This window comes from Paroedura picta, chromosome 4 (genome assembly GCF_049243985.1).
Source record: "Paroedura picta isolate Pp20150507F chromosome 4, Ppicta_v3.0, whole genome shotgun sequence".
In the NCBI taxonomy this organism is placed as follows: Eukaryota; Metazoa; Chordata; class Lepidosauria; order Squamata; family Gekkonidae; genus Paroedura; species Paroedura picta.
This window is the reverse complement of record NC_135372.1, coordinates 79,013,149-79,035,729: the sequence shown is the minus strand read 5'-3', so window position 1 is coordinate 79,035,729 and position 22,581 is coordinate 79,013,149. Positions and strand designations below refer to the sequence as shown.

Genomic DNA, 22,581 nt, shown 5'->3' with positions numbered 1-22,581 from the left:
ACTCCGTGTGATACAGCCCAAAATCTCATCTGCCTTTTTAGCCACTGAGTCACACTGCTGACTCATGTTCAATGTATGGTCTACTAAGACTCCTAGATCTTTTTCGCACATGCTACTGCCAAGACAAGTCTCTCCCATCTTATATTGGTGTGTTTAGTTTTTCCTACCTAAATGCAGAACTTTACATTTGTCCCTATTGAACTTCATTTTATTCAGTTTAGCCCACTTCTCGAGCCTATCAAGATCATCCTGTATTCTGTTGCTGTCTTCAGTTGTGTTTGCTACCCCTCCCAGTTTAGTATCATCTGCAAATTCAATAAGTATCCCCTCTAATCCCTCATCCAAATCATTTATAAATATGTTGAACAACACAGACCCCAGCACAGATCCTTGGGGTACTCCACTTGTCACTCTTTTCCAAGAAGATTCTGAACCATGAACAAGTACTCTCTGGGTACGATTTGTCAACCAGTTATTGATCCATCTGACAGAATTAGGGTCCATACCGCATTTTACTAACTTGTGAACAAGAATATCATGTGGAACCTTATCAAAAGCTTTACTGAAATTCAGACAAACTATGTCCACGGCATTCCCCTGATCCAGCAAGGCAGTCACTTTCTTGAAAAAAGAGATAAGGTTGGTCTGACATTTGTTCTTGCAAAACCCATGCTGAGTCTTAGAAATCACAGCTCTCAGTTCCAGCTGCTCAAGGACCGAGTGTTTGATTATTTGTTCCAAAATTTTGCCAGCTACAGATGTCAAGCTGACGAGTTGATAATTACCCAGTTCCTCCTTTTCCCCTTTCTTGAAGATGGGGACAACATTTGCCTGCCTCCAATCATCTGGCACCTCACCTGTTCTCCGAGAAATGTCAAAAATAATGGACAGAGGTTCAGAGATGACATCTGCAAGTTCTTTTAGTACCCTTGGATGCAGTTCATCTGGCCTAGAAGACTTTGTTTCATTTAAAGAAACTAGGTGTTTGCAGACTGTTCCAACAGTGATCCTAGGCCACCATTCCCATCCCCCGTGTTGTGTTACGTTTTGGCCACATTGATCACTATTTCCCTCACAAGAGAAGACTGAGGAGAAATAGGAGTTAAGCAGTTCAGCCCTCTCTTCACCATCTGTTATAATTTCACTTTCTTGTCCTTGCAGTGGTCCTATGGTGTCCCTATTCTTTTTATTGCTTGAAATATAATTAAAGAAACCTTTTTTGTTATGTTTAGCATTTCTTGCTAGCCTAAGCTCATATTGAGCTTTAACTTTTCTAACACTCCCCCTACAATTATTGGTTATTTGTTTATACTCATCCTTGTTAATAAGGCCTTCCTTCCATTTCCTAAATGACTCTTTTTTATTCCTCATATCTTTTGACAACTGCTTATGGAGCCAACTTGGCTTCCTTAGGCTCCTTTCATCTTTTCTTCTCAAGGGAATTATTTGTGATTGAGCCTTCAGTATTTCACTTTTAAGAAATTCTTTTCAATTCCCACACATGGCATTAAGGTTGCCAGCTGAGGTCTGTGGTGTGGAGCCTAAGGAAGGTTAAGTTTGAGGAGGAAAGGGACATCAATGGGACGCAATGATTTACCTTCCAAAGATGCTATTCTCTTCAGGTGAACTGATTGCTGTCATTTGGAGATCACCTGTAATCTGAGATCTCCAGGCAACCCCTGGAAGTAGGCAACACTACATGAGTACCTAATTACAATTGGGACCATGGTCTGCATGAAGAATCGACCCCCATCCATTTTTTCCCAAAATGAGATTATCCGGGGGGGAGATATATTCTAATGGGCAGATTAATCCAAAAGTACTCTTACTGACATAACAGAATTAATTTGGTGGAGGAAAGGAGGGTTATTTCATCTTGCTGCAGAGTCTTACTTTACCTCCTGATGCATTTATGAAGCACACAGCTGTAGGGGAAAGAGTGAAATAGGCCTTACTATGAGCTTCACTGTGTTCCTCATATTTTGGATCCAGTTAGATCTAAGTAGTAGAAATGTTAAAGCAAAGGAAGCACCTGGGCTAGACAGAGAATCTATAACAAAAAGATCACTTGGCCCAGAGCTTTCTATGGGGGAACTGGTTTTTTATGGGGTTGGGGCATTTATGTTCCAAGGCAATAATTCCAGCCAATAAATTCAAGAAAGAGACACACAGTGACAACTGTAACTTTTGGAAGGGTAACTACAAAGAGCTTGCTTGTATGTGCACGTGTATGAAGTACCATCATGTCACACCAGACTCACAGTAACCCCATAGGGTTTTAAAGGCAAATGAGATGCAGAGGTGGTTTGCAGTTTCTTTACTTGGTGATCTCATCTAAGATTGGGCTGTGCTATACTTTTCCTCATCCCTCAAGAGCTTGTCTAGCTGAAGTAAAATAATGAGGGCCTCTCAAAAGGTACATGGGCTTGTTTCTTTAAAAAGCAGAGAAGAACAAATTACTGATATGTTGGTTGTTTTACGTTTACATATGTACTGCTGAAATGTACATTTAAACAATAAGTAAAAAACACACACACACAACCCCACCCACCTACTCCTGCATGGGATAGTGAGCTTCTTAAAATAACCATTTAGTGCTGGCCCTCACTTTCAGCCTTCAGGTTTTAGATATCACTAGCTTTACGTGAGTGTTTTCACAAGCTCTGATTTTCAGGCAACAAACATATATACACACAAAGACATACATACTTTTCAGGAGTCAAATACTCATCATCTACAGCATCTGAAAACACAATATTAGATTTACTTATTAGAAGATTTATATTCTGACATTATACTTAAAAATAAATGTAGAATCCGCTAGAAAAGTAGAATTTGGCAGTGAAATGTTTAATCTTTTATCCTAGACAGAATTGCAAAAGACAAAGGTTGTAAACCATATTAGCAAGTGGTCAGCTAGCATGAAAGGGTCAAACAGAAAAAAAAATCCTATTAACTTCCAGTATACTTTCCCATGCTCCTCTCTCCGGACACAGGAGGCCCTTTAAAGTATACAGGCCTCCCCCTGTAGAGGCAGCAGAAGTGGAAAAGAAGGGATGGAAAGCCTGCCCCAGAACTCAGCTGGTCTATGGGGCATGTAGAGCAGGGGTGGCTAAACTGTGGCTCTCCAGATGGGCCACAATTCCCATGAGCAGGTTGCCAGTAGAGGCTCATGGGAATTTTAGTCTATGAACATCTGGAGAGCCACAATTTGGCCTCCTCTGGAGCAGAGGATGCTGTCATGTGATGGGATTGGCATTTTTTGTAAGAGGTGTTTAATGGGGTTTTATTGAATTTTTTACTGTTTTTATTTTGTGTAAACCGCCACTGGAAGAGCGGTGGTATAAAAATCAATCATCAATAAATAAAAATGGATTGATTTGGGTAACAAAAGGGTAAGAGGAAGGCAATCTCAGGTTCAGTTATCTTGAGACCTGCCCAGTTGCAGCCAAGCCAGAATGATGACTGCTGGTCTTTGTGAACAAAATGGAGGCACAGGACAATGTTATTCTGTCCCCAGAAGTACACACACTCCCATGCTCATTTTTAATTTTCTGCATGCCCACAGTTCCACCTAGCCTTGTGTGACCCAGTTGTGGGGAAAGGTCCTGCATGACTTAGTCCTATATCTATTATAGAGGATGATTTTGAGGCCCTCCTGTATGCAATTTCAGACATGAAAACAATGTAGTACCTGTTGGCCACTTCAGTACTGAGATCTGGTATTTCAGTGCACAGAGCTGGTAACACTATGGTTACAAAAACTCAGTGATACGTAACTGGATTTTGAACAAGTGTTTTCAAGAAAAAGTACAAGAATAGTTTGGTAGGTGAAATAAGACATTTTGATATCTGGTTCCATGAATTCAAATGAAGTAGTTGAAAGCTTGCTGTTGCATTATTTCTACAGAGTGGGCTTTTAATTTTACATAGCTTAACTTTTGAAGGATTTCTAAAGAAATACCATCTATGCTTCAAACTGAAAATCTCTTTAGAAAATAAAAATGTGTCATGTATAATTGTCTATCTGTTACAATACATGTTCCAGGAAAGACTGAGTAATCAGTCTACTTAATTTCTACTGCATCATTTTTAGTCTTGTTAATATATTGACTTTCAAATTACAACTTTTAAATGGGTATTTCTTTTCAGCATTGCAAACTACACAGCATATACTTTAATAAAAGGAAAAAAACTTATGTAATCTCTATAGTAATTAAACATTATTATACATTATGATACAACTAGATCTAAAGCCGATTTTAATTTTTAATAAAATGGGAGCTAGATGGGCTGGGGCTCCCCCCCGACTACCAAAGGCTTCAGCGTAGGGGGGGGGGGCGCAGTGGGGCCACAGAAGCCTTTCTCCTCCTCCCCCCTGTGGGCCGGGGAGGGCTTCAGCGAGGCCGGGGCTGGATTCGGGGGAAGCGGCCAACCTTTTCTCTGCGCTGGCGGCTCCTCAGGTGGCGTGTGTGTTTGTCTTTCTGGTGAAGCCGAAGAAAACAGGGGGCGGGGGACGGAGGCTTCTGGCAGGGCTGGGCTCTCCCTCACGGTTGCGAGGGAGAGCCTGTCCCCAGCAGAAGCCAGAGAGAAAAGGGGGCTGGGGAAAGGAGGCTTCTGCCGGGGCTGGGATCTCCCTCGCGGCTGCCCCCCCACCCTCCCCAAAGGCTCCAATGGTGTTCTGTTGGCTCCGGGAGCAGCCTCGCCGGGCAAGGCCGCTCCCGGGGCCGACAGAAGGCCGGCTCCCGCCCCCCCACCCTCCCCAAAGGCTCCTACGGCATTCTGTCGGCTCCCAGGGCCAACAGAAGGCCGGCTCCCGGCCCTCCATCCTCCCGAAACACAGAAGAGCGGCAAGGGGAGCTTACCGGCGGGTGAGGGTTGAGGGCAGCCATCTCGATAACGAGGCAATGGCGGCCAAGGAGGCAATGGTCCAGGACTGACACTCAGAGGAGCGAATCAGGAGCCACTTCGTGGCTCCTGATTCCCTCCTCTGAGTTTGTATCCCGGACAGAGCCCGCCCTAACTCCTCCCTCCAAGGCCTTAGTGCTTTATTTAGTCCGCGGCACCACAGGCGGTTTTAAGATACTTTCTGACCTGCCTGGCTAACAATTTCATTTATCAAATGGCAGATGAACCTACAAGAGGTTCAGCCATACTGGACTACTGACCAACAGGCAAGAGTTGGTGGATGAGGTGAAGGAGGTGGGGACTCTAGTGGGAAGTGTCTATGTCCTCATAGAATTCCTTTTGAGATGGGGAGGCAAGGAAGCTTGTAGCCAGATGCAGATGTTGGATTTTCGTAGGGCAAACTTTAATAAACTCAGAGATATGATGAGTGTCATACCATGGACGAGAATGCTGGAAGGAAAGGGAGCATGTGAAGGGTGGGCGCTACTCAAACAAGAGCTATTGCATGCTCAATCAATGACTATTCCAGAAATACGAAAACACTGCAGGAGCCCTAAGAAGCCTATTTGGATGAACAGAGAACTTCAAGAGGAACTAAGAAAGAAAAGGAAATGTTCAGGAAATTGAGGGAAGGACAGAGCTCTAAAGAAGAGTATCTACAGGTTACTAGGCACTGTAGATCAATCATCAGAAAGGCCAAAGCTGAGAGTGAACTAAGATTGGCCAGGGAAGCCCACTGTAACAAAAAAAAAATTCAGTTATGTGAGGAGCAAATGTAAAATAAAGGAGGAAATAGGTCCACTGTTGGGTGCAGATGGACAGACTCTAGCAGAAGCTGCAGAGAAAGCAGAAAGGCTTAGCGCCTATTTTACATCTGTTTTTTCCTACAGGTCAAAGGGTTTAGGCACATCTAGAGATGGCAGTAGCCAAAGGAGAGTGTCTGGGTGGCAGGTTGACATGGATAGAGAGGTTGTCGAGAGGCATTTAGCTGCACTGGATGAGTTCAAATCCCCTGGGCCAGATGAAATGCACCCGAGAGTGCTCAAAGAACTTTCCAGAGAACTTGCAGAACCCTTGTCCATCATCTTCGGAACCTCTTTAAGGACTGGAGATGTCCCGGAGGACTGGAAAAGAGCAAACGTTATTCCGATCTTCAAAAAAGGGAGGAAGGATGACCCGGGAAACTACAGACCAGTGAGTCTGACCTCTGTTGTGGGGAAGATAATGGAGCAGATATTAAAGGGAGCGATCGGCAAACATCTGGAGGAGAATTTGGTGATCCAAGGAAGTCAGGATGGATTTGTCTCCAACAGGTCCTGTCAGACCAACCTGGTTTCCTTTTTTGACCAAGTAAGAGGTTTGCTGGATCGTGGAAATTCAGTTGATGTTGTTTACTTGGATTTTAGTAAAGCTTTTGATAAGGTTCCCCATGATGTTCTGATGGATAAATTGAAGGACTGCAATCTGGATTTTCAGATAGGTGGATAGGGAATTGGTTAGAGAACCATACACAAAGAGTTGTTGTCAATGGTGTTTCATCAGACTGGAGGGAGGTTAGCAGGATACCTCAGGGCTCGGTGCTAGGCCCAGTACTTTTTAACATATTTATTAACGATCTAGATGAGGGGGTGGAGGGACTACTCATCAAGTTTGCAGATGACACCAAATTGGGAGGACTGGCAAATACTCCAGAAGATAGAGAGAGAGTTCAACGAGATCTGAACACAATGGAAAAATGGGCAAATGAGAACAAGATGCAATTTAATAAAGGTAAGTGTAAAGTTCTGCATCTGGGTCAGAAAAATGAAAAGCATGCCTACTGGATGGGGGATACGCTTCTAGGTAACACTGTGTGTGAACGAGTTCTTGGGGTACTTGTGGATTGTAAACTAAACATGAGCAAGCAGTGTGATGCAGCGGTAAAAAAGGCAAATGCCATTTTGGGCTGTATCAACAGGGGCATCACATCAAAATCACAAGATGTCATAGTCCCATTGTATAAGGCACTGGTCAGACCACACCTGGAGTACTGTGTGCAGTTCTGGAGGCCTCACTTCAAGACGGACATAGATAAAATTGAAAGGGTACAGAGGAGAGTGACGAAGATGATCTGGGGCCAAGGGACCAAGCCCTATGAAGATAGGTTGAGGGACTTGGGAATGTTCAGCCTGGAGAAAAGGAGGTTGAGAGGGGACATGATAGCCCTCTTTAAGTGTCTGAAAGGTTGTCACTTGGAGGTCAGGATGCTGTTTCCGTTGGCTGCAGAGGAGACAACATGCAGTAATGGGTTTAAACTACAACGATATAGGCTAGATATCAGGGAAAATAATTTCACAGTCAGAGTAGTTCAGCAGTGGAATAGGCTGCCTAAGGAGGTGGTGAACTCCCTCCTCACTGGCAGTCTTCAAGCAAAGGTTGGATACACACTTTTCTTGGATGCTTTAGGATGCTTTGGGCTGATCCTGCGTTGAGCAGGGGGTTGGACTAGATGGCCTGTATGGCCCCTTCCAACTCTATGATTCTATGATTCTATAATAGCATTACGATAGCAAATAGAAAGGGAAGGTTGGCTAGAGATAAGTGAAGCAAGTATCTTAGAAGTACATACAAACAAGATACAGTTCTGGTTTAAGTCAGTGACAGTTTTACATGCATCATTCTAGTATTTTGTGATGGTTCTATTAGTTATGCCTAGAAACTAAGGCCAATGTCTAAAGTACATATTTCTAATTCATTTACTTTTGAAAAAGTATTTTAGCGATTTATCACTTTAAATGGCTACACGTGCTTTCAGATTAGAATCTGTGCTTAAAGTCTCTTCTCAATATATGGCATAGGTGGGGTTCTAGTTCACACGGATCTAATCCAAACTATAATCCAAACCATTTGGGATGTGTATCTGACCTGAAATGGATATAAGATCAACCCTGAGATCGCCAGATTCCCTGAATGTATTGTGCAGATATAAGTATATGCAAGTGGTAAGCATTTACTTAGGGAACAAAGGGGATGAATTTCCATTCAGATTTCTAGGTAAACAGTCATCTGATTTATTTCCAAACTGAAAAGGGGAGGGAGATGATTGTGTGATTAAAAGGATCCATCAATTATTTTCCTTTCAAATTGTCTGCCTCATATGAAAGGACTTATTTATTAAATTTATATGCTGCCTCTTGCTGCCAGGCAGTCTTGAGCTAAAAACAATTAAAACATTAAAATCTTAGTTTAAAGCATATTATTATATATAATAATATATAATATATGTAATACAAAAAAACCTAAAAAGCAGGCCTCATAACAAACCCAATTAATTACTAAAAATGAGCAAGGCTTTTGGCCTATCTAGCAAAGTACTGTGAGCTCTGGGTTACAGGAGCTTTTTAAGGCCAAACATAGAGGTTTCTCCTAAACCTGCTGCAAGAGACTAGCCAGAGACTGAGCCTACCCAGAACTGCCACCCACCACGCAAAGCTAACGTTCTACTTCTGAGCTGCAGAATCTCCCCATTAACCTATGACTATTTAGTGGCACTATTTCTTTCATTTGGGAGTACAGACATGAACAACATTGTTTGGAACTTTGAAAACAAATTTATATGAAGCATATCACCATATACCACTATTATTGTTGGGAAAGATTCTACTTCAGAGCATTTGAACTTCCCTTAAACATCACTGCCCGAAAGTAGAGTGTAACTGCAAATCAATTTCTGCTAATCCTTAGTTTCATAGGCCCAGTTCCTATATTATCTAACTAAAGAGAGACATAAGCACTAGTGTGGGGCCATAGGCAATCCCACTATTCTTTAACATTAAGAACTGGCCCGACTGTCTGCAGTCACAATACACTGCTCAAGTGACACGCACCCTTGCTATTTTTGATAGGCACTCCTAAAATCTCAAGATTACTACCGATCACCCATCCTAACCCCCCATCCAAGACAAATAGAACAGCTTACCCAGCAGCTTTTGATGGAAGACACTGAGATCCATTTTAGGAGGCCTTGGTGGTTTCTTTGGAGGAGGACCAAGTAACGCAATGGAAGGAAGCGGTTTGTTTTTTGGAACCTTGGCCTCTTTGAGACAATGCTGTTTTTCTATACCAGAGTGAAAAGATGACCTTAATCCTTTGCAAAAATAAATGAAGCATATTTCATAGTGATACATTGTAAGTGAAGGAGTTCAAATCAACATCACTCTTTTCTGGAAAAATGACAGATTAACATACCCATTTGTAAATGGTGACATGAAAGCAGTTTGATTTGTGAAGCAGGGTTTGTAGGAATGCTCTTGCAAACACATTCTTGAAAGCTGTTCCTACAATAAGGCAAGCACAAGGTTCACCTGCAAACTCTGGAGAATGAAAGGAGAATTCACTGGACCCATCACAACAGGGACCCTATATCACAATTTCTCCCAAGTCCTTGGGGTCAGATGTGTTTGTCAAGAGCATCATACCGGCAATTCAGTTCAGAGCACATAATCTGTTTCAGATGAACCACAGTATTTTAGGTTTCCCTACCTAAAATGGTCCCAAAGAAATTCTATTTAACCCATTAGGAGTTCCATGTGCACTGATCGTCTTTGTATAAATTTTCCTAGCAGGGCAACTAGTGACATTTGGAGGCGTTTCAGATCAGGAAACTGGAAAAGGACATGGGCTCCCTCTCACAGGGGCCATGATCCCAGTGCAAATCAGACTCTGCACACCTGGGCATTGATTTTCCCATGTGGCACATGTGTGACTGCACAAACTTGGGAAAAACAGGATACAGTTGGGCACCTAGTCTCAGCTTAAAATTTGCACCCTTTTTTGAAATGGGTCCCATCTGTACAAGAATGTCCTAGTGACAACTTGGAAGAGTTGTCATCCATGGGCAAAATTTATGCAGGCTGTATCATTCACTTCTCTGTAGATTGTGATGGAAGCAACTGGTTTCCACAACATATAATTTCTCTTGATGTGCAAAATGAATTTACATGCCAAGGTCATTAGAAAATGAAAGTATGCATTGCAAAATAAATTTTTCCCCTAACAAAAATTTTCCTTGACAAGTACAAACCAGTGAAAGGTTACTTCAAAGTAAGTCTAGCTTTATTGAATAGGGCTTACTCCCAGGTAAGTGTATTTAGGATTGCAGCTGTCATTTGTCTTCATTTATACCCTAAACACAAACGAAATCTATTGGCAAGAAGCGGTATCTTCTTCAAATTTATTGAATGTATAAGCAAACCAACCAGTCCCAGGTATTGTCCCACTTTCTGATTCTTCCCTAGTTACCTACCTCTTGCTCTGGCTCCAAGCAAATTCCTCCCAATTAAGGAGAGACTGCCTATTTTGGGTCATGAAAAAGGCTACATCTTTCTCCTTTCCTGTGAGGCAGATTACCTTGAGAGCATGTAAATGGTCCAAGTCATCCCAGAAAGCTTCTATGACAGAGTGGAGCCTGGGTCTCTCAAATCTTAGTCCAATATCCAAGCTATTACACTATACAGCCAAATGTATTAACAAAGAACATATTTTGATTAGCAGCTTGGTGGTACATTTAATTCAGGGTTTTAGACTTAACAGAAATACAAAATGCATCCAGGTTACCCATTTATATATTACTTGCACACACATATGCAATTATGGGATTGAATATGGATTATCATACAATTTGCATGACTCACCCAGTAATTGCTGTAGGCTACTGTTCAACAGCAGCCACCTCATGAAAGTCAGTATGGTATAGTGATGAAAGTTTCAGACCAGATTTGGAGCCCAGGTTTGAATCACCACTCTTCCATGGAAGTTCATCAGGCAACCTTTTGCCAGTTACACTTTCTCAATCAAACATATGTCACAGGATAAAATGGGGGGGAAGAAGTATGATATGAGCAGATGTGTGTCCCCACTGTGTCAAATCATACATTAATTAAATTATAAATAGAGCTGAAGCTGAGGGGTGGGGGGAGAGAAGAATTAGGTTGATTTGTAAAGTTGAAAGGAGAGAAGGAAGCAGAGAAGGTTGAGGATTTGGAAGTCTGCCAGGAGGATGAAAAGTTTAAACAGTATGGGGAAGAAGATATATGAGAAAGCCACTCCTCCATGTAGGTTCTTCACTGTGTGACTCCACCCAACTGGGGTATATTTTTCACAGGTGGGGCCTGACCAAGGGAAGGAGCAGGGAAAGCTGAAGACTGGTAGGCTAGCTTGTTTCCATGTGCATAGTGTAGGAAAGAGTTTCAACAATGGTGTGGCAGCCAGAAGTTCTAGCTCTTTTGCATTATTTGGGGTGCAGAATGAGCTAGAATTATGGGTCAATCAATCAGCAAACAAAAGAAAATGAATAATGGTCTACCCCAGGGTTCACTCCTTAATCCAATTCTCTTCAATCTATACATCTTTGTATGATGATGTGATGATTGCAGTATGGCACAAACTGAGCAAATAAGGACTAGGGACCTCAATTTTTCTGCTGACTACAACTGTAAATGGTGGTTTATCCCAAGTCAAGGAAAACAATAATGCTCCTATTTCCATCTCAATAACAATCTTGCCAACCGTGAATTGAAGGTCTGCCTTAATGGCACCCAACACACAAAACCATAAACCTAATTACACCTTGGCATTACCCTGGACAGGACCTTGAGCTATGAACACCATCTTACCAATGTAGCAGTGAAAACACACATGAATAATGGCAACAAACTAAAACCATTATTTGAGATACCTAACTTACAATTAAAGTAAGGAACTTAACATTTGAGCACTAAATGATCTTACTTGGCATGCCAGAGTCATGAGTATTTTGAGTGGAACAAGTAACATTAATGGATTCGTGTGCTCTTTTCTCCAAGCTTGTATGACTTCTTGGAGGAATAGGTGGTGAAACAGTAGAAAATTGAACAGGCTCACTATGTAGATGGGGAGGATTTGTTGATGCAGCAAGTAACAGTCCTTGCCTATTTCCAGTGACTGTTCCATCTTCTTCAGTAACAGTAACACTATCAGTTTTCAGTTCTGCAACGGATACTGTTTTATTTGCATGTAGCAATGGTAGTGTAGAACACTTTTGGTCATTAGAAGATACAGCATTCTCCCAGATATGCAAAGTGTGGCGAAAAGAACTATTTGCTACTGGATCTTCTCCGGAATGATGACAAGCTGTTGACTCCTGTTTTGATGAATCTATCGTAAGTGCAGTCTCTACATTAGGGGTTTCCAGCAAATCTTTGCCTTTTTTGTCTTCATTCTTACGGACTTCAGACAATTCATGAAGCCTGATCCTTGGCAATGCTATTGGTTTTATTTGTGCTATTTCAGGCTTCTGTGGTGAGGGCTCAAATTTTTGCTCAGGATCTGGAACACGCACTCTGCATAAGGGTTTGGGTTTGGTTGGACATGCATTGTTGGTTCTTTGCCCTGGAATGATTCCTGCAGGCAATTTCTTTGTAGGTTGCAGCAAAGCAGTAGAAAAATTGGAATCATTTTGAAACTTTGCTCGAAGTGCCTGGAAGTCTCCAATTCCTTCCTAAAATATCCAACAACAGGTTAAGTAATAATTAATTGCAGTGTTAATCTTGAAACTGTAAGTGGATTATCATAACAATCAAGAGAACAATTCATAGGGGGCTTAATTTATGTGGAGTTTAAGAAAATACACAATAAGAACTGAAGTAAATATCAGGGGAAAGTAGCCTGGAAAGACCCATGTATATACTCTATGCCAGTGATACAGAAAGAAGGAATCAGTGTGAACCCACTCCCAAGGGTTTTCAGTGTCAAACACTATATTTTACTTAGAATGCCTTAGCTCGGGCACCTTAAGAAATCAGCAAATAACATCATGTATAAAATTCCTTTCTATGTGGTTGTGTTCTATTCAGCCTGAATTCTGACACTGCAAAAGAGGAGCAACTGTCATCATGAACACATTGAACTATATATAGGTAGTTGAGTAAGAACTGTCCACTTGCATTTTATAAACCACTATATCCACAGGCCCAACAAGGACATACCAGAAAGATTTAAATAGGAATATACACATTTACAGAACAAATCTATGTGAAATAGCCAGGACTTTTAACTAGACACTTCCTATCTACTACCCAAAATACACAAGCCTGACAACTAGGGATGCCTAATTGTCTCAGGTATTGGCACAATCCAGTTGCTTGTGTGTTACCACAGACTAGGAAGGAACACAAATACCATTTCAGCTGTTGGATCTCTATACCAACACTCCCCCCCACCACCATTAAGATTGGCTACAAGCTATCTATCTATCATCCATCTATCCTCTATCCCCTATCTACCGCCCCTCACTGTTGACATCTCAGGGAAGTGTACATAGAACTGAGAGAAGAAGAAAATACATTAAACATTTGCAACTAGTTTAAGGTGACCAGATATCTGGCCCTGCAGGGCGGGACATGCCGCCGCCGCGGTGGCAGCAGGTGGGCCCCCCACACCCCCACTCCCCCGACCCTTAGAAGGGTGGTGGTGGGGCAGCAGCAACAACAGTGGGCCCTCCCTCCTTCCTCCCAACTCCATCCTCCCCCTCCCTCCCCAATTGGCCTTAGGGTGGCGGCGGCAGCCCAGGTCAAGGCCTGGAGGCAGGGAGGCCAGGAGGAAAAGGCCACCTGGAGGAAAAGGTGGCAGCAGAGCTGGCTGGGAAGCCCCGCCCGGAGTCTGGGCGCCTGCATGGGGGCCTCCTGAGGCCAGGGGCCTGCGCGGGGGCCTCCTGAGCCTGGGTTGCCTGCCACGTGGGCAAATAAAATAAAATATTTTTTAATTTAAATTTAAAAAAATAATAAACAAACACCATGGGACAATTTGGAAAACATTGCGGGACATGGGGCAAATGCCCCAAATGTGGGACTGCCCCATCAAAGACGGGACGGATGGTGAGCTTAAACTAGCTGAAACAAAGAAATACAACAGTCATAGATAACTGATGGATAGCATATAACAATGAACAGCATATAACAGATGAATAGGGACATGTAGATGTTGGTTAAAGTTTCTTAGTGATTAGATTATGAGGGTCTTGCTGATCTTATCCAAAAGCCTAGTGGAAGTGCTCCCTTTTGCATCCTCGAAGGAACTGTTTGATTTCCAATAGCATCTTGATCTTGTTGAGGAGCTCATCCCATGAGGTTGGGGCTGTGGATGAGAAAGCTCTGGCTCTGGTTGTGGCCAGATAGATTTATTTGGTGCCAGGAATTGCCAGATTGTTGGCATGGATGGTGAAAGTCACTCTTTGGGGACTATAGGCAAGCAGACAGTCGATGAATACACCATCCTGACCACGTATGGCCTTGAAGGTGAGTAACAACACTGTAAATCTGATCAAGTATTCAATTAGTAGCCAGTGCAGTTGCTGGAGGATCATGGCAATGTGTATTCTCCATGGTGTTTGGGAGAGAATGTGAACAACTGTTTCCGTAGCAGAGATAAGGAGAGACCGGCATAGAGCAAGTTGCAGTAGTCTAGTCCAGTGGTCCCCAACCTTTTTATCACCGGGGACCAGTCAACGGTTGACAATTTTACTGAGGCCTGGGGGGGTAGTCTTTTGCCAAGGGACATCGGCGCCACCTGAGCCCCTGCATTACTTGCTTTCCTGCTGGTGCCCCTGACTTCCCACTGCCCACTGGGGGTGCTGCCAGCAGCAGCTGTGCAGTACCACGCTGAGGGGGAGCCCCAGCCATGGCAGCTGCTGGAGAGCACCAAAAGTCAGCCGGCAGCAGAGTGGCAGGGCAGCCCCTGAGGAGGAGGAGGACGAGGAGGAGCCGCAGCCCGGTACCGACACATCTACGGACCGGTACTAGTCCCCGGACCGGGGGTTGGGAACCACTGGTCTAGTCTACAGGTGACAGTTGCATGTCACTGTAGTGAGGTGTTCTGGGGTCAGATAGGGTACTAGTAGTTTAACTTGGCAGAGATAGAATGTCAGCTGTGCTACTCTCAACTTTATCAAGAACATTATCACACACAGCATCACATCAGACTTTGCTACTGAATTCTGTCCTTTGTAATCACCTACAACTACTTCATGTTTTGCAAAAGGTTAATGGTTGGGCCATGGACATCTACATGATACCCCAATACATAAACCTGCCCATGACTGATTTAGACAGTGATTCCTCAGCTCCTTCCTATTCTGTACTTAACAATGACTCTGATCTCCTGGATGTATGGGAAAGAAGAGATTCTACCCACTACCCATTTCAGCCCACTATCAATCTGAGCATGGACCAGTCTATCAAACAAGTGAATTCTGGGATACACACATACACATAAACTTTTCACATGTAGCCTAGTGCTTAGGATCATATTACATATATGATGAAGATAATAATTTTATTTGTATCCCACCCATTTAAATGTTCAAGATAGGTGTCAGCATCAAAACATATACAACAATTAAATTTAAGTGTTCCAGTATATTAAATCGGGGAAGTTTGGCAGGGGCCATAGCACATTGATTTAGATCTGAAAACAAATAGGCAGCCAATGCAGTCATTTATACAGCATTAATAATGTATAATACTGTATAATACAGAAGCCCAGTGTCAAGTGCTCACCATGTGAACCAGCATGGTGTAGTGGTTAAGAGTGGTAGCTTCTAATACTGATTCCCTATTCTTCCACAGAATGGGTGACCTTGAGCTCATCACAGTCCTGATAGTGCTGTTCTCATAGAGCAGTACCGTCAGAAATCTTTCAGACTGTTTCCGCACTAGTGATATTGTTCGAATTTTAAAGGGTCATCTTTACCATCCATTTCTGCACTAAAATTTGCTTCTTCAGGTACAGTCTGAAATTGCCCCCTCACTTGCCCCACAGCAAAGGAATCCCCCCCAAAAATAAAAAAAACCTATTTCTTCTTTTCATGCAGGGTCTAATTCAGGTGCCCAATGCAGAAATGCATGCAATTGAGTTTTCCCCTAATCCAACATTTTGAGATATTTTGGAATGCCCTTCTCCTCATCACCATCTTCCCTCCATTCCAAAAAATTTGCCTTTAGAAAGGGGGGGGGGGGCGCAATCATATTTCAATGCTGTTTCTAAGTTTTTTTAAAAAAGCAATATTGCAGCATTATAATGTTAAAACTAAGTTAAAAAATACATTCAAGGCACTTTGAGGGGGAAGGTGATCAAGGGACAGAATGGAGGGATTAAGGGGCACAAGGAAAACATAGGTACAACCAGACACCATTTTGCAAAAAAACTTTTTTTAAGGGAAAGGGAACAAAGCATGATGGGAGGTTGCCTCTGTCAGACTCAATGCGGAAAGCATATAGCAAATTTCAGCCTGTAAAATGAGAGGAGGAAAGCCCAAATGCTGAAATGTCGACTCACAGAATCCAAAGGTATCAGCCTCACCTACCTCATAGGGTTTCTGTTGTGGGGAGAGGAAGGGGAGGCAATTGTAAGTCACTTTCAGACTCCTCCAGGCAGTGAAAAGCAGGGTATAAAACCAACTCTTCTTCTTTACAGAAATATACAGAAAAGAGTGCATAAATCAAACCCTGAAGAAGTACTGTATGTGGCACACCGATCAAAATGGATTAAAAGCACTGCATATTACAAAGGGAAACTCTGCTGTACTAGTACTCCTCGGGGAAAAGCTTCTTCTTTAGGGAAAGGGCAACCCTGCCCAGATCCAAGTTATGTCCCAATCACTGGTTGACCACCCCAATCTTATCTTACAAGTTCAAAAGTTTTTAAATAAAATTAATCTGTATCGAACCGCAGTTTACGGCCCTTTTATGTGCTTGCACTGCATGAAAGTCACCGGCTATGACCTGCGCAAAGAATGGAATTAATCAAAATAGTATAGGAGATTAGAAAATTAGGAGAAAAGATACTCTTGGACAGGATTTCCAATATGTTCAAAAGACACTGATGACTTTAGTGAGAACACAACACAGTCAAGCATTATCCTGATATGTGGCTGAATTTTGTGCAATTGCATTCAACTTATTAAATACCATAGTTTCTCCTGAATAACCCCTTTTAGACAACTTCATTATTTCCACATTACACAGTGTGATGTAAAGCACCTAGGAGATATTTCAGTTGCTCCAATTGTACTGAAGCAGCCAGCTGTATGATACAACCCACTAAGTCAGAGTCTAGTCTAAATCTAAACTGCAGTATATATGCAATTAACATTGCCATAAAAGAAAGATAAAACAAACCCTCTGATCTTCATCCAGAACACCATACAGAGTTACGGCTACAGTGGAAGCCAAGACAAAATAAAATGCCATTGTTTCAGCAGTGAGGGTACATTTTCTGTACCCATGCTTTAAAGTCTCACACCTAGAGCACTGTTTATAGCTCTTTATTGCAACCCAGGTGTTTCTTTTATTACTGAGTTTCTCATCAGGGCAATGCACAAACATGAAATTAAGAAGAAATCTTCTCCAGCTTGCCATCCCCTAACTAGCAAGATGAGACATTATACTAAGGTCTTGAGATGCTATACATTAAAGCACACCTGAAAATGCTGAGTTGGTTCCTGGAGAGTCCCCGTCCCCATTTCTAAAGTGCACTGCAGGCAGTAGTACTTCCTCTTGCAAAGTATCTATGAACTCACTGGGATACTAAGCCTTTGATACTGCAGGCAGGAAATGTTTTGCCTGTTTCCATGGTAATGTTTCCATGATGGCTGAAGTCCGGCCACTGGTAGCATTTAAGCTACATTTCTAACGTGTTCATGATTTTACCTTGGCAAATTTGTTCATTGTTTTGCTCTTAAATCATTTTCACACTTAATATTTAGTGGTCCTTATTGGTCTCCTCCCAGCCTTTCAATCTAACTTTCAATATTTTTAGAGATCACAGTCTTGAACGAGTCTAGCACAGAAAGTGGATTACTTCTTTACACTATTCATTTACATTCTGTTTTTCATCTCAATTAGGGGATGAAAAAGTGTTTTCCTTGTTTCTCCATTTTATCCTCACTACAACCATATAGGGTAGGTTAGCCTGAGAGTGTGTGACTAGCCCCAAGGTTATACAGCAAACTTCCACAGCAGAGCAAATTTTTGAATTTGCATATCTCATATCTAGTGTGACACACTAGCCAATACACACCACACGGGCTCTCTAGGGCAGGGGTAGTCAAACTGCGGCCCTCCAGATGTCCATGGACTACAATTCCCAGGAGCCCCTGCCAGCGAATGCTGGCAGGGGCTTCTGGGAATTGTAGTCCATGGACATCTGGAGGGCTGCAGTTTGACTACCCCTGCTCTAGGGTCTGGACCACTTCTAGCAGTCAACATGGTAGCAATTTCAAGCATTAATATGCATGCCTAACCCACCTTAGTGCTGCTGACAGTGGTTGCGGGACAATGCATGCTTTCTTCCATGTTGTTCAAACGGAAATTGTTATTGAAGAAAAGAGTGGATCATTCAGGAATTACCAGAATCATTAACTACTCATTCTTCCTGTTCATTTATGCTTCAGAAGCAAAAGCATCAAAAAAATTACACAATACATCCTCAAAAAGTTAAGGAATAACTTTGTAAGCAATAAAACAACTACAAACTCTAAACAATAAATGCCACAACTGCAGAATGGAGAAGTAAGCTACAATGAACTAGTCAAGGGGCACTGCTTTGTTGAATTTACATTTTAAAAATCAGAGAGATTAAGTCTGGGCTCTTGACCTTAACCCAATTCATGTACAAATAGATCACTCTTTAAGCCTTCTATTATTTACACACGAAGGGGAACTGAGTGAAGAGATAAAGAAACCACAAATTCCTAACACAGTAGAAGATCATAAACCAATAGGAGAACAAATCGAATCCCTTTGTCGTAGGGGTTTCCAAGTTATATTTTTGACAAGGCACTTCACATGAAGTGGCCTTATCGTCCTTGTTGCAAGCATTCTGATTTATAAACCTGAGGAGGAGTAGGGCATGTTTAGCGTTTTTTTAATGAAGGCAGCACTCTGACCCCAGAAAATACCACAGGTTGGAGTCTTGCCATGTGCGTCAGGGAGCATGAACAGCACTTGACTGACGCTACTGCCTTTGTCTCTGCCTCTGCCGTTGTACCCAGCAATTCCACCCAGTGCTCCTTAAAATGCCAAGAGGCTATTGAAGTAGCTGTTTTCCCCAATCAAAATAAAGCTGTACAGATTCCAGTTGTAAAGAAGAAGCGAAGTCACGTAAAGCTCTTCAAGGTTAAAAAAAAAAAAAAGGAATGGGCGATTCCCAGCCATTATGCTTAGTTGCGAGCAAGTGGAAAAGATGATATATTCCAGTCTCCTTCTCAAAGCCCACTTCAGCCCACTTCATTTAATTAGGGGCTCTTCCCCCATCCTCTCAGCGACCCACAGAAAGTTATGAATCACACACCAGGAAGCCAGAGAGGCCCCATTTAAACAGCAAGGGGTTTAAAAATAATATATAATAATAAATAGTACCAATCTTACAAAGTAAAAAAATAATTACCATGGCTCTGCTTTCTCCCTCTCAGTGTCATGCCTCCTTGTGAAATGCCTCAGCTTTGCAGTCCGTTTTGGATTCTGCCTGCTCTTAAAGCCGAGTTTCTGGAGACTCACACCTACTTCCTCCCTTTCCTGGCAGCTCAGAACAATCTTGTAGTAGGAGCTAAGGCGGGGCGTAAGCAGAAGAATCCGTACCTGAGGTCAAGAACCTAGCTCCTCCCTAACCAAAACCCTCAGGCGGTGAGGCCGGAGACTACCTTCCCCTGCAAACAGATTTTCCCCATTGTTGCACAAGAGCAAGGCATTCCCATCGAGGTAATGTAAAGTTTTGGCAGAGTGGGAAAGCAGGTGCTGCGCTTCCGGTTATGGGAACGGAGAGATCAATAGAAAAGGCTGTGCGCTGACACAATCCAGATCCTGCCACTTTAGCTTCAGTTATATGTGGAGGTATAAAATTTCAGACTTTTCACCAACTGCTCTCTTAAGTCCCCCCTCCCCATTTGAGAGAGCATTTAAGCAGTTGGAGAGAGAGAGAGAGAGAGAGAGAGAGAGAGAGAGAGAGGCTTGAAAGTGACAGACTTTGACTGATTTTTATCCCATTGCTTAACTAAGTGGATATTCTCTGCAATCTATCCAATTGATATTCTGTTCAACTCTTGAATGGCTTTTAAAAGCCTGGACCAATCAACATTTTCTAAGAATTATTAAACTTTCTGTAGCCATTAGAGTTGCCAACAAACCTGGGGGGAAACATCCTGTCCCTTTAATAGTCGTTTAAAGTGTGGAAATGGGCAGCTGAAGCTTTTCATGGCTTAGAGGCAAATAGTATCCTAGTTAGCCACTGTTAAAAGAACAGGACATCACCCCCCCATAGTTGGTAGTCTTGGCAGCCACAAGAGCAAGAATGAAAGCAAAAACATTTATTCAGAATGAAAGCAAAAAAAAAAAATCACTGTTTGCTGACTTCTGTATCAGATAGTTATTTGTCTATTTTTATTCAATGCAATTTATGGACATTTGGAATATAAACTCTTTTCATATTACAATATTTCTTGTAGGAAGTATAGCTGTGAAGAAGAGTTGGTTTTTATACTCTGCTTCTTTCTACCAGAAGGAGTCTCTAAGCAGCTTACAATTGCCTTTCCTTCTTCTCCCCACAACAGGTACGGAGAGAGCCCTGATACTACTGGTCTGTGAGGAAAGCACTATCAGGGCTGTGATGAGCCCAAGGTCACCCATCTGGCTGCATGTAGAGGAGCAGGAAATCAAACCCCAGTTTGCAAGGTTAGAAGCTGGTGTATATCAAACCTTGAAAACTTATCTGTAATTTTTATAAGGAATGCTATAAAATTGTGGTGTCCTGAAATTAATTAAATTTCATAGTTATTTTTGTGTCAATTATTAGTAATTTTAATGACTATTAAAACAAATAGAGATTATAGATAGCAAATTCTCTGCCAGTCTACCAATTACCATGTTTATCATACCTACTGCTAAGGTCAACAAATGTTGGCTTACTGAATGCAGACCACTGAGTCAGATGAAGTTAGGGGAACTTACTTACTGTTGCATCCAAGGAAGCCTTCCCTACAGCCCATCAGAGGATATTTACAGTACTTATTGAATAAGGTGACCAGGTTTTAACATTGGTAAACCGGGACACCATTGACCGGGGGGAGGGTGTCTTGATTAAAAATTTGGTCTATATGCAGCAACAAAAATTTTCATAGAATGCAAAAATAGTATTGTAATATATATATATGGTCACCTTATTATTGAATTGTGTTCCCATAAAATAGTCCAGGAATAAAAGATGTAACATGGAAAGAGTCTAAAGTTAATGAATCAAAGATCCAGTAAACCGAATCTGAATTCTTAGCATGCTGACTAGATCCTTCACACTCAATTATTTTTATTAATATGGTGGATGGTGGAAGTCCTATGATTAGAACCTGTAGAACAAGGAGTACTTGTTAGGTCTAGTTTATAAATATAAAATGACTAAAAAGCCTATGTATAAAAGTTAATATTTCATGTATTTTATTTTTATGCCATCCTCCTTTGCGGCTCAGGGCTGTTCACAACATGGATCAGTATGCATTCCGATATGAAATGGTACAACATGTTCAGGGGATCAGATTTAATAAATTGTATTAATTTGACCATTACCCAACACTACATTAACATTTAATATTTGACCATAACCCATCCCGATTGGTCAGTCAAAGATTGCCCCATAATGTATCTGAAGGAGGAGGGTTTCTGGAGAGCCTGGTGGATGTTATCAGGTCAGTGGTTCCAGCCAAAGACTTGGCAAAAGAGCTCCATTTTACAGGTCCTGAAAAACTAAGATCTCTGCCAGGGACCAGGGCTGATTCCACACTTACTTTGTTTATTTCATTATGGATCCTGCTGAATTCAGATCAATTTGAACTCAGGTCTTCCTCTACCCCCCCCCCAGAAACAGAAAAGTGTTCTGCATGTGATTAGGGAAACTCAGAAGAGGGGGGGAGAGAAGCACAGCAGAAACCTCTTTCTTTTTTTTCTTGAATTGGTGTGGGGGGGGGGCAAGGATTGAAGACGGCAGAGGAGGGGAATAAATCCAAGAGGAAAATCTCTGCCAAGAGAAGTTAGTGCTTCCCCTTTAAGGGAAGCCTTGCAACCTGGGAACTGATGCCCAATCAGGGCTTTTCCATTGCGTTGGAGGTTCGAGGCATCAAGTTAGTTTGGGACAAGCAGAGAGCTTGAACGTTTAGACATGCCAATTTTTCAAATATCGAGGGTTATATGCATTCCAGGATATTGCAAGGAAAAGGTAGGGTCACTCCAGATCAATCCTGCTTGTTACAGAGGGAAAATTTAAATTGGCCAAAATCTCATTCAGTCTAAATGGCAAGGACTGAATCGACCTGGGATTGGAATAAAAGCTCTGTGCAGATTCAGCCCACATCTCCTCTGGGAGCTCATTCCACCAAGTGGAGGCTAGGACAGAGAACAACCTGGCCCAAGGCATGCTTCCTTGGGGCCAGGAATCAAAATTCAAACACCAAAATTATACTTTATTTTTCTTTATTTTATTTATACCAGTGGTCCCCAACCTTTCTGAGGCTGGGGACCGGCAGGGCATCGGGCCGTGCCCGCGTGGACCACGGCCGCGCATCGGGCCGCGCCCACACGCTGCGCCCACACATCGGGCAACGCCCGTGCATCGGGCCGC

General features: G+C 42.4%; 1 protein-coding gene across 5 annotated transcripts in view; it reads right to left on the bottom strand.

Annotated features, from left to right (window-relative positions):
- FYB2 (FYN binding protein 2) overlaps positions 1–19,565 on the bottom strand; it is a 55,962-nt gene extending 36,397 nt beyond the window's left edge. For 4 of the 5 annotated variants that reach the window (XM_077333592.1, XM_077333595.1, XM_077333594.1 and 1 more), the window contains exons 1-4: positions 19,369–19,565; positions 11,677–12,424; positions 8,867–9,034; positions 2,710–2,743 (exon numbers count right to left, since the gene is read on the bottom strand). In XM_077333592.1, the coding sequence (XP_077189707.1) occupies positions 2,710–2,743; positions 8,867–9,034; positions 11,677–12,424; positions 19,369–19,371 (953 nt within the window). In that variant the 5' untranslated portion in view covers positions 19,372–19,565. The remainder of the gene's footprint in view (positions 1–2,709; positions 2,744–8,866; positions 9,035–11,676; positions 12,425–19,368) is intronic. The other variant, XM_077333593.1, reaches the window with a different exon arrangement.
- Positions 19,566–22,581: the final 3,016 nt, after the last annotated feature.